Here is a 13,425-nt window from a genome sequence, read left to right on the forward strand (position 1 = left end):
AAGAAGCTCTTTCTAATTGAACTCCTAAGAGCTCGGTTGTTTTATCATGATGAATACAAAATTATTAAATTCAACTTTTCTACTACATTCCTTTTTCTTAAAAAAAATGCCTTACAAAATATTGAATAAACCAAATCATATGCTTTCTTAGTTTATATGTGCCTTCAGGCTGTTTAACTGTTGTAAATCAGTAAAGTTTTTTATGTCATACGGAAGTCCAACCATTATATCAACCCGAGAGGACATGTCAAAGACTAAAACGATTTATTTTGATTATTTATAATTATGAAAGGTATTTTTTTAAATGAGGAAAAAAATTTGTAATACAAGTTGAATTTAATAATTTAACGTTCAACATACGCCCTGTCACACCTATTAAAAAATGTTCTACAATTGCAATCCTTCAGGACATACACAAATTATTCGACTAGAAAACATATCGTTTTGCAGCCTTGTAATGCACCGTTAAAAAGCCGCTATACTTTTCGATTAATTAATTTTTTCGATGTCCTTGGGAGAAATCCTGTCGTCCTATTAAAAATTTAAAGATGCAGATTTACTAGAAATGCGTTCAAATATGGGAAACATTTCGAATTTATTGCATTTCCAAAGTTTTCATGGACGATTTGGCAGCCTTAGTTCAAGTTACCAAGTAAAACTTCAACTAAAAGTCGGCACGGGTTATCGTTAGCCTACGGCCATAAAACTTCATATATATGCTATTTAGGCTAAAAAGCAAAAATATAGAGGGTATGCATATCAAAATTTGCAAACAAGTTTTTTTCCATATATTCTTGGGACAGTCTAATATATATATATCCATAGGGTTCTCCGAAACGGCTCTAACGATTTTGATGAAATTTTGTATACAGGTGTGTTTTGGATTTTAAGGTGATCTGAATAGGCAGTATCTCCGAGAAGAGTCGTATACGGGTGCCACCTATTCGAAATTATTTACAAATTAATTAAAACATCATAATATGGGTATCAAATGGAAGGTATTTTAAAGATCCCTACTTCAACAATATTTTTAATAAAGTTGCTACCTATTTTGCATCGCATATTTATTTAATTGTTTGTTTAGAAAAAAAAGGTAAAATATTACTATTCATAGGTACCAAGAGAAGGTTCTTAAACAATGCTATCCCTATACGCAAAATGTTATGTCTTAGGATAATAGTGTAAGGTTGCCACTTATTTTCGATTCTACACAATTTATATAAAACATCGCAATATGGGTATCAAATGAGAGGTATTGTTGAGAACTTTGGTCAGAAAATATTTTCTATCAGGGTTGCCACGCTTCCTTGTAATACAAATTGTTAGTCTCAATCAACATTTTTTTTTATGTATACATAGTACACATACGCTCAAGTTATGTCCCATTCATAAATAAAAAAAATACCAAGCACTGATAATGGTTTTTGATTTGACATATTATTACATTGATATAAATATGGGAAGGAAAATACTCCGATTTATTGTTTTAATATTATCAAAGTGGCAAGGCCGTTGATAATACTCACAATTTATGAAACTTCAAACAATTTTATTATCCTCCCTACCCTCTTTTTTGTATCATGCTTCAAGTACAATTTTTGTTGTGCATTTTTAAACTTACCGTATAGTCGATACGTTCAGGAATGCCTAGGAATCTCGCCTCACAAACGCGACGTACTTTAATGCTCACCATAATTGGCGCAGACTCCTTCATGGCACAATCGTAAGCAACCACCGATAGAATGTGGTTATGCGAGACTTTGTGCGACAAAGGTTCGGTATTCTTGATGGAACCCTCATTGTCAATTATAAAGGGCTGATCATTGTTGAGGATTTCGTATTTGCAAACATCTCCGAATAGTGGCGTGCAATCCTTATCGGTAGCCTCGACGCGTATAATCTCTTTGTACAGACGTCCTTCATCGACTTCAGTAACGTACGATGGCTGCAGGAATGTCGGTGCGTATTCATTTATATCTATAACCGTTATATGCACATTGGCCGTGGCAGAGTGCGTCCAATCGCAAAAAATTGCCATTATCTCAAAGTGATAACTCTTTCGCTTCTCACAATTTAATGTTCGACGAGCCTTTAGTATGCCTAAGTTATTGACCAATTCAATCTAAAAGTGACATTCGGAGAGTTATTATTAGGGTGAGAGCTGTTATTGTGAGAAACCGATTTATTAGGGAAAACACGTACCTGAAAAGGTATTTCATGATATGGTTTTTTCAAAATGCGAAAATTACAAATTTTCTCCTCATCGACTTTGATGAGCGGAGTTATTTCAACTAAAGTCTCATTCTCACGTATCAAGCCATGATAGGACTTCTCTAAAACATTTTCTAAACAGTGAAAAATAGTGAAATTTAATATATCATTTTGGGATTTAGGAAGATTTTTTTTGTTGTTTAATAAACTGCTTTTTATAACTCCTTAACTTTGAACTTCTGCAAACCTCTTATTTTGGCATACCTTTTTGTGACAGGTAATAGTCATCATTTTCACTGGATGAGCTTATTTGATATTTGAGTGATGCTGGAGATGAATCGGTCGCTCTCGCCAAACCATAGAATAATAGCAGACAAGCCGCCAGTATCAGTTGAGTGGTATACATTCTAATCAACATTTTGTTTTTTAACTTCTTCTTTCAAAAACGCAATTATAAATATATGCATGCACAGTTATTAAATAGTAGATGTATTTCCACAATCGAGATTCAAAACTTTTCTTTTGGCTTTATCTGACGTTTCGCCGTACCGTGAAGTCACTGAAAGTATCAAAAGAGAAAAGCATTTTAAAGTTGCACATTGCTGGATATTCAAAAATTTAACATAAATATTTGGGCATTTTTTAACTTAGGCATAAGTTTCTGCTAATTTAAAAAACGGACTTAAATGTATGGTAATTTTAAAATGGAGCATGAATTTCAGGTACTCAAAACCTTAACCATACATACGGTGACCATCCCTCCTGTATTATACGGGACAGTCCTCTTTTTTGACCCATTGTCCTGGTAATTTATTTATTTTATACCGGACGCCAAATGTTCTGTATTTCTTTTAATGTCCTGTATTTGTCCCGTATTCGGTGTTCGTTATTTTGACTCCTTAACAGCTCATTAAAATTGCTTGCCTATGAACCAGCTTTAAGTGATGTTGGTATATGATCGTAATTTTATCCATAAACAGCTATTATTTTCTAAACTGAATGCCTGTGATTCGTATCGAGGAATACATAAGTGACCAAAATATAAATAAGGACCCGAAATTTTAGCCAGGTTTGGCTATTTTTCTTTAGTTTATATATTTTATTGTTTATTATTTTTTTATGAAATTAAAGTTCTTTTCCTAACAAAAACCATATAAATCCAAATTTCCGACTTTGTGCAAAAAACTATAAAAATTTATTCTGCAATGTTTCACCAAAACCTCAAACTTTTTAATTAGAATCTTAGGAAAAAAAGGTTTGTAGTTTTGAAGCTCATTAACATTGACTATAATAATAAGCAAGTGGAAAGTGCTTCTCCTTTAAAAAAATTGCCGAACATAGATACTTACTTTTTATGAAAAACTGCGTAACACCGTCAACAAAAAAATTGCCAAAAAAGTCTTAGCGATATCAAAATTACACTTTATTATACTAAAATTTACCGAATTTAAAAAAAAATATTTTCTGGGTAAAAATATCCTACAAATTTGAGATGTTACTATAAGGATGCTGTTTCAGGGGCAGTATGTCTAGGATCTTAGGCTTTAAGATCTGTAATTTTCTGTAGAAAAAATTTGCAAAATTATTTTTTGTCCCGTATTCGGCTCCCATAAATATGGTCACCGTAACCATACAAGTTCCCACTTCTGCTTGATCTTTGACGTCAAAGAGAACATTGTCCTTTTAATAATATTGCTTTTGTTTTCTGTGCTTAAAACACTTGGATTTATTTCTTTTATGTTTTTTGTGGACCAATCTTAAAAAAAAAATACTAGGCATAAAAAAAGAAAGTGTGCACTTTAATTTTAAACCACATTTTCGTGATTTGCGTTTGATGTTATATGGTGGTCTTTCAAAAAAAACAGTAATTTTGTTTACTTATCGATCCATTTTTTTTTTATAGGGTTTGGCGGCTGCTGTGCTGTAGTGGTTAGAAGTACGCACTACCATCCGGCAGGGCCAAGGATCGAGCCTATTTTCCGACTAACAAAGAAATATAATAAAAGAAAAAGTTTTTGCTAATAGCGGTCGCATCTCGGCAGGCAATGGCAAACCTCCAAGTGTATTTCTGCCATGAAAACCAGGTTCTCATGAAAATACAATCGCCGTTTGGATTCGGCGTAAATGTGTAGGTCCCTCCCCTTTTTGTGGCAAAATCAAGGCTCGCGCCACAAATCGGAGCAGAAGCTCGGCCAAATACTAACATATTGTGTAAGCCCAAATCTATTATTATTATATACGTTGGATACGTTGAATACTTCTGCGGCGAAATTTTCCCTCTACGTCCCCATCTTTTGCTATTTAAAGTCAAAGGGTAAGATCCAGTGTTGCCGCGAATCAAATTTAGTGGTAGCCAAATTCCTTTAAAAAAAGGGCTAAAAAAGAGCTAAAAAAAGTCGTTGTGGCTAAAAATGGTAGCTAAAATTTTTTACTAACATATACATATCGTCGCTGGAATAATGAAATAGTGTAACATGAAAAGTATAGTTTTGAGAAAAACGAATTGGAAGTTTTTATAAACCATTACAAACCATACAAATGCAATTTCGTTTTTCGGGAATAAATTAGTGAGCCAAAGAGATATTTAAGAAAACTAAAGATTTTTCTAATAGATTAAAGGATTGTCTATCCAATGGTGCAATTATCGAATAATAGTGTATGTGGCATTTACACTGTTTCTTTATTCGAGCGACGATATATAAGTATACACACAAACATTTTGAATAAGTAATGGTATAGAAAAACAATGAACACTGGGTAAAAAGCTAAACCTTTTTGTATAAAAGGGGAAATATACGACACCAGCTTGCTGGCTCCATCAAGTGATTGTACCATCAAGTGATTGTACCAGCATGCTGGTACAATATTTATTTCTTTACAAATGAGGTCGAGGAAAGATCAAAATGATTAGAGCCGAAATTTCACAATTTTCCTACCATTTTGTTAAACATTGGTTTTTTTTTTTAATTCACAACTGCAATATCGCGAACTTAATCTTCCACAAACACTGCTTTGACTCATAAAGTGCAGGAAATTTCAGCCAAAATACTTTTTACATAGTAAATTGAGCTAATTTCACCACTCAAAATAGTTTTTGAAATCGCACCAGCAGCTGGTTCAATCACACCACAAGAACATACACAGTCAATCGACATGATGGGCCATTTAACAAATTAAGGGCCGGTTACTCAATGTCTGGTTAACGCTAATCCCCGGTTAAACATAGTTATCGACGTTACCGACTCCCTGTTGTATGCATGGAGTCGTAGACGTCGATAACGATGTTTAACCGCAGATTAGTGTTAACCAGACATTGAGTAACCGGCCCTAAGCATATTAAGGGCCGTAAACTTATATATATTAAACTATAGTTAAATCGCTAATAGATAAGTGAACAGCCTTAACTATTTTATAGTATTTATGTATAAAAACGTAAGGAACATACCATACATATATGTATATATGTATATCAGTCTTTCTTAGTTTAAAAATTCATATCTTACATAAATGAAAAAAGAGATCAAATTAAGCATATAAAACTTTTTCACGCCATGTATGAATAAATTCTCCAAAGGGCTAAAAAAAGGGCTAGGGGCAATTTCAAATTTACGTGGCCAAAAAAAGTATGTGGTAGCTAAATCTAGCCACCAAAGGGCTAAAACGGCAACACTGGTAAGATCCTTCAATAGGGATTTCCCGCAGATATATGCCACGTAGTTATAAAGAGAATCGATGCTTAAATAATTAAAAAGCAGAAGGTCTGACCCAGTTGGGGTAGCCAGATAATGTAATGATATGTAAAGTGCGCATGCCACTCACTTCACCTTTGCTCAAGCTACGCTTGTAAAAAATTGCCGATAAGCATTGAGACACTGTGCCGCAACATATATAATTTCTTTTCCCACGGTCCAAAGAGGATACATGGTAAAACCCCACAAAATCTTCGGCATATCTCAAACACGATATTTCATTTCTTACTTTTATGAAGTAAACGGTATGCGATCTGCAGACCTGGCAGAAGGAATGTGTTACAAAACCAAATGCATTTTTTTCTATCGTTTTTTCCCTATAATTAACAATCTTAACAAAGAGTTCCAAGCTGAAAGCTCTCGTTTGCCATACTTATAAGCAACTATCAAAGCACATTATCTCTTAATTTTGAGTAACTTTATTAAAAAAATGCGATCAGTAACATATTAATGTTGATTTAAAAAATTAAAATTATCATTTTAAAATATCTAACATTTTTGTTGGAACGAAAATTGAGATGTTTATGAAAAGTAATGTCAATTGTTCTGGAATCCTTGAAGCTAAAACCAATATATTAAAGTTTTACATAGAGTTTTTGGACCAAATAAATTTAAGTTTTCATTTCAATCGCGAAGATATAAATCTTTACAAATAATGACACCAGCTTAGGTAGTTTCTAAAGAAGATTTACCAATTTTATTTCTCTTGTTAAGTTTCCCCATCTCATAGATTGCGATCCTGATATAATAACCACACAGTGGAATTTACTGAGCAAAGTGAGCTTGATTTTTCCACCGATCTGGATATTGATACAGTCAGTCAATAAAGTTTAGGTACAGCGAATTTTTTAAAATATGGGCAACTATTAAACCTTCAACAAAAAAATTCCCCAAAAATCAATGGTAAGTCCTAGCTTCCTCATACTTGCACTTTATTATACTAAAATTGAATGGGCTAAAAAACTGCATACTCAGCTTTTTTCTAGAGAGCGTAAATAAAAAGTGCAATATTTGAATGAAATTTTGCAGAATTTTCTTTAATTTTGCACAAGGTTTGGAATTTTGAATTTTAGGGGTTTTGTTGTAGAATTAACCATATTTTTATAAAAAATTAGCGAAAAATAAAATATTTAAAAAATAGTTGCCCATACTGTAAAAAATTCGCTGTACCTAAACTTTATTGACTGACTGTATGTTCTAGGAGAAAGTTTATTCTATTAAAAATGGAATGAATGAAAATAGCTCGCCAATTTTGTTTTTAATATAATTTCATTACCACATAGCTCTACGGCTGTAGTACGCAAATTTTCAACGCTTTCTTTGATAAAAACTAAACTAAGAAATATACTTAAGATTGACAGTATCAATAGCAAAATGTTAAGCAAGGAACTTGTAAACAAAAATGACCCGCACATTGTGTGGTCAGCTGTTAAATATTTGCATGTGTAATTAAATGATTTAAATTTAGTTTTATGGAATTAAACTTATTGGTACATAACATGGACATATGTATGTATATAATTCATACAACCAAAAAATGTTAAATGACCTCATCTCTGTGCCTAATACTGTACCTACATTTATTTATATCTCGTTTGTTTTAAAAATCTACAAAGTACATATATGTACATATGTATGTACATAAATGTTTTGTTTTCGAAACATTTAAGCGATTCTGTCGGTGCGAATCTGTTCCGATAAAAATTACAACAATGCCGACCATTGTTTTAAATGAGGAACCACACACTTGTACGATTTTGCTGCAGCGATACCTTTAAGGCACTTAAATTCCAGTACCTTTAAGGCTTCCACACACCTATGCGATTCTGTCGCAACGAATCCGCCCCGTTTTTGATGCTACAGACGTTACTGCTTCGAAAATGCAAGTACGCACACATCTGTGCGATTTTATCGCAGCAAAAACTGTCAATTTATAGACAAACAAAAATTATTTTTCAACAAAATAAAAGTCTTAACTTTTCTACATCAAATATGTTTTGTTTTCTTACGTTCAATTTTGTTTTAATATTGTAAAATCCTTCTATTGACCTTTTTCACTCTCAAAACGCGGCAGTCTGCGATTTCGGCCCAACCAAAAGAAGAACTGTGAATGTTCGAATAAATCGCTGCAGCAAAATCGTATAAGTTGTGGTTCCTCATTCAAAACTATGGTCGGCATTGTCGGCAGATTTGCACCGACAGAATCGCGTAGGTGTGTGGGTACCTTTAATCCTAAATAAATGAATTGTATGCTTTCAGAATGCTTTTTTGAAATTTATTTGGTATCTATTTGATCTATGGTGGATTTACCAGGTCTAAAACCACACTGATAAGGTCCAATCATTTCGTTGACGGTGGGCTTCAGTCTTTCACACAATACACTCGAAAAGGCCTTGTAGCCTATGCTTAGAAGGCTTATCCCGCGGTAGTTGGTGCGTATGGCTGGATGGCCTTTCTTGTGGATTGGGCAGAGCACACTTAAATTCCAGTCGTCGGCCATGCGTTCAATTTGAATAGAAGGGCTCGAGTCAGAATTTATTTGCATATTTTAAACTACAAATTTAAAACATATTTAATCGGTGTGCTTATTATATAAAAAGTTCACATTCAAATGTTGACTTAAAAGAATAAACCGAATTTTCGCTAAACGAATTTCCGATTACGGATGAATTTGAATAGTGCTAAATGAGTTTGTGGAAGTAAAATTACTGTTGGTCGAACATCAAAAATCAAAGTAAAAGTACATATACCATATCCAATTGCCGGTAGTTTGCACCTTTACCAATTTTTACATACATTTTACATTGCACAAGAAGCCCAAAAGCAGCAGTAAATAGTCGTCCTCAGTTCGAAATATTAAGTCTCTTCCAGATGCTTCGCGATTTGCATAAGGTTTATTATTATGGCGAAAACAGCTTTTCCTGTAAATCCTGCAAATCGTGAAGTACCTGGAACGGGCTATCACTGAATCCGTCGTAGTCCGAACTTTCTACGAAGATGCTATCACTGATAGGCCCGTCAGAATGGGTACTTGTATGTCAATAACGGAAAAGTGTGCGAAGGAAGTGGCGTACGTAACGTAGAGAGAAGCCACAATGAAGGTGTTGCGTCTGCAAATAAAAATTAGCTGTTACATATGGTCGCGTACTTGGGGTATAGACAAGTCAATTTTGCAGATACAAAAGCAAAACATTGACACTTTTTTACTTACACTCTAAAAAATTTTTGTTTAAATTTGCGCATATTAAGATAGGTAACCGGTTTCCTCTCTTAATGAATGCAAATTTAAACACTGCTTGCTTACTTTTACTTATCATATGTGTGGCGTAGAACAAATTTCTAATTGTTTTTTTTTTTAAGTTTTAAACATTTATTGTTCACATTTTCACAGTTTACACATAAAGTGTTAGTGTGTGCAAAATTAAACAATGTCTGTTTACTTTTACATATCAAATTTGTCACGTAGCGCACACAAGGGGTGGGTTTTGGGGCTAAATTTATTATGATATAAGAAATTTTGAAAGAAAAAATTTTCTGTTCCATTTCTTGTGCGTCATTTTGTAAGAATTTTTCTTTTTTTCTTGAGAGCTCTTTAAAGTTTAACTGCGAATGAAAACATTGTCCTAAAATATGCAATGCATACTCACTTACTGTTGCTTTTTACACTTTACAGCCTAATAAAGTGTATCTCTGATATGTACTTAATAAGCATTCGAAGATTTAATTTGCTAACTTCGAATTCGATCCACCAAAATGAGCTACATGATAAAAATACAAGTTCAGTTAAATTTTCGTTATTCGAATTATTAAAAAATGAGAAGCCAGAAATCGACGAAAATTAATAAAAAAGTGTAAAAATTTCGTGAAATTATTTAATTTATTGATATTAAAATTCTTTTGTAAAATTTTGTATTACTTTTGAAAGTTGAGTACATCTTTACCCGTAATTTTTTCATGATTAAATGATCGGATCTAAACCAAATTACGGGACGACCCTTAAGGTACCATCTTTCCGGTAAAAAAAATTATTATTGGAATCGGTTCACGCGGTGCAAAGTTATGCGGTGGAATAAATAAAAGAAGTAAAAATACTCCGAAGAATTGATAACCTCCCCTTTTTTGAAGCCGGCTACATATGTAAATAAAATGCAATTGATGATACTTTAAAAAGTTTATTTATTTATTTCATACTGTAAATAAAACTTTCATAAAGGTATTTTAAATAGCGAATTTTCAGTATTTGCTGATGATATATGTTTAGAAGTATAAACCCTTTCCCCCCCAAAAATATATTCCTGCGTGCGCCCCTGGCACTTAGTATTTATTATTTGTAAAAAATATATTTTTAATTTCAAAATGTTTGTAATTTTAAACATTTCATGTGTATATGTTAAACAACTCTTGTTCAAAATCAAATCTTGAACATCTTGTGCGTATACTTGAACAGATTCTGGTTGAAAAATAAACACTTTTCAGTAGTAGTTTTACATGCACTTTTTAGAGGGTATATATTCACACTTCTCTTGATGTCTTCGTCACTGTCTTTGGCTTTTCGAAGACAGTTTATTGTGTGGACGCCTACTTAACTCAAACAATGGGACAATTAATACATATTCTCAATTGTCTTGACTTGTGTAAACGCAAGGTTATACAACTGTCAGCAGTGACGGACCTACGTGCGTCAAAAGGTGAGTGTTGGCCGACGTTCGTTGGGTCCGTCGACGAAAGGGTTGCCAATCTGACGCTCTCTATGCAAACACACATAGTCTACTCAACTGTCAGCTTCATCCTTGAGCGGAACGTACGCAAAGTACCCATTCTGACGCGGCTATCAATACGAATAGCTACGAACGAAGCATACACTTTTAGTGCATACTTTCGTAGAAATTCGGATTCAGTGATCGCATTTTCGTACATTTTACGAAAAATTGCAAGCTTACACCTTTTGAAAAATTATTTAAATTTAATTAACGCTGCATTTACACGTTCAATAAATTGCTTTCAATCTTCTCACAAGTAGGAGTGATCAAAACCCCCTTTTTTTAACATGTCAAGTAAATGTCAATTATACCAATTCATAAAAACATTTATTAAATATAAAAACAGTAATAAAATCCGTACAAACTCAAAGAATCACTAGATTTTGCGCACTGATTTCGGGTTCTTAACCCTAGAATGGTAAACATATTTTTTAGCCCTTTAATGGTAAACATCGCCTATGAGGCTACCTTTATAAACAACGAACATTTCACCTTTATAAAAAAAATTTGATTCCAACAAAAGCAAATGCGTACTTACTATATATTTTGTAACACAAATTAGTAAAAAAATTTTATTTTTTTAATATTTAAAATTTGTTACAGTCATATTAGTAGATCACATTTTTTAATGGGTGGTATGCAGAACCGTTTGCAAAAAAAAATATTTCCGTTGGAGATATTTTTGTAAAGTTTCTTTTGCTTATAGATTTGAGATCAAATTAACATATTAAAAAAGAATATCATTTCTATGGCTTAGAAAAAATTTCCTATCCAAAACAAAAATACCTTTATTGGTAAACATCGCCACATAAGCGACACACGTATGAATATTTCGGCAACGTAATGGAGCTGAACAAAACACGTACAGCCCACAAGCTTATAGAACACTTAACTGAGTTGGCACAATCGCAAAAACAAAAAATTGTTGCTCCTCACAGGCTATGTTTACCATTCTAGGGTTAAAAATCAGTACAATAAAAAATTAGCATATGTACTGATTAAATCACCGCATCTGGCCAGTGCACGGACTTCGAAAAAATTAATAGTGGTAGATTTTACATACCAAAAATGTTAGAAGTTGGTACAGTTTTTAAGAGAAAGAATATCAGATAGTTTTTACTCATGTAGGATAAAAATTGGCGAATTCATAAAAGGTGGTGTTACCAGAGCAACATTCAATAAATAACTTGTAAATAAATCACGGGGATATAATCGAGGGATATAAAATGATAGCTGTTTTCTCTCCAATATAATTTGAATTGAAAAAGCGAACATACTACCGAATGCCATAATCTCAAAAAGAAATTTTGAATCGAATTTTGTTCTATCACGGATGCTTTGATTTGTGACCTGTATAATTTGATACGACTCTCAAACAATTATTTAAATAGGTTAAGGTTGTAGGTAGTAGGATTAGAGCAAAAACATTTGCGTTCTAACTGTTCTAATTTTTTTCTTCTAAATCAAAGCGTGCCATGTGAAATACAAAAAACATAAAAATAAAGGCCCGTAGTTATAGTCGTAATACTAGGTTCACATGTAAGTAGATTATCCTCATTTTCGAGCTTAACACCCTAATCTGTAGTTAGAAAAAGAGATTAGCCATATAAAATTCGTCCCTTGCTAATCTGTAATTATAAAATAATCTCTTAACCGATAACTTTTCGGTGTCCATCCTAGTTTTATCGATTGTTTTTGCGAAGAAGAGGAGAAATGCCAAATGTAGAAGTAAACAAAAATGGACGCTAGCAAGGAAAAGAGGTTTGTAAAGGTATTTTTAATAAAATGTTAAGTTAAAATATATTTATATTGCTTTATATAGCGGAAAAACGTGATCACGGTGGCACAGAGAAGAAGCATAACTTTTCCTTGAGATGTGAGAATAACAAGCACAACAAATTTGACGGCTAATAATCTGAGATTTGCCTGTGTAAACGGGGTGATTAAAAAGCGAGCTTTGATTTGATGGATAAAATTGATTTCTGGTTAAAATAAATCTTTAAGCTTAAGCGCTGGTTATACTTACATTGCAAGTGCAGGGCAGGGTGAAGCAGTGGTGTAATTATTCCCGGCATAGAGCGCATAATTTCCCAGAATCAGCTGTTCAGTGTAATCAGTTAGTCTGTTCCAGTACTCGAGCATTTAATTAGGAAAACATAACTGAAGAATGCTTATTCATAGCTTAAATGAAGTCGACACTAAAGTTAGTTGCTGCTTTTTGTCATAATTTTCAATGAAATGGCGGTAACTAACTTTATAATTGACTTTTTTTCGGATATAAATATGCCCCAATGTGTGTACAAGGACGACTTCTCAGTAATTCCTGTAAATCTGATGGGTACTGGAACAGACTAATGAGAGCAATGAGAGTGGCATCTCTCTTTGAAAATGTCACATAGCGAAAAATCAAAATTCTCCAGACTTAGCGGCCATGCCCTGTCATGCGCTGCGTAGGATAATCGTTCGTATGCAAAGCTCATTAAACAGATTCGATATGTGGCAGTACTCATGTTATGCGCTGCAGCACAATGCAAGTATATCCAGCGCTTTAGAGAAGGCTTTAAGTTTTAGTCAATTATAGACATGTAAAAGGCAGGTTTTGGTAGATTGACAAAAAACGGGGCCATTCATATAAAATAAAGAAGTAACCAATCGGCTTTAGGAAAACTTTGTTATTTTAGCATGTTCACCCTGTTTCAACTGAC

The 13,425-nt window shown here is 33.3% G+C and overlaps 1 protein-coding gene across 1 annotated transcript in view; it reads right to left on the reverse strand.

Moving 5' to 3' along the window:
* LOC118745764 (calsyntenin-1-like) overlaps positions 1-13,425 on the reverse strand; it is a 152,991-nt gene that overhangs the window by 93,083 nt on the left and 46,483 nt on the right. Inside the window, 3 exon segments of the mRNA XM_036479417.1 lie at positions 1,622-2,124; positions 2,127-2,345; positions 2,476-2,770. Coding sequence (XP_036335310.1) covers positions 1,622-2,124; positions 2,127-2,345; positions 2,476-2,629 — 876 coding nt within the window. The 5' untranslated portion in view covers positions 2,630-2,770.

The sequence above is a fragment of the Rhagoletis pomonella genome, unplaced genomic scaffold (genome assembly GCF_013731165.1).
Source record: "Rhagoletis pomonella isolate Grant_MI unplaced genomic scaffold, Rhpom_1.0 Rhpom_scaffold_00009, whole genome shotgun sequence".
In the NCBI taxonomy this organism is placed as follows: Eukaryota; Metazoa; Arthropoda; class Insecta; order Diptera; family Tephritidae; genus Rhagoletis; species Rhagoletis pomonella.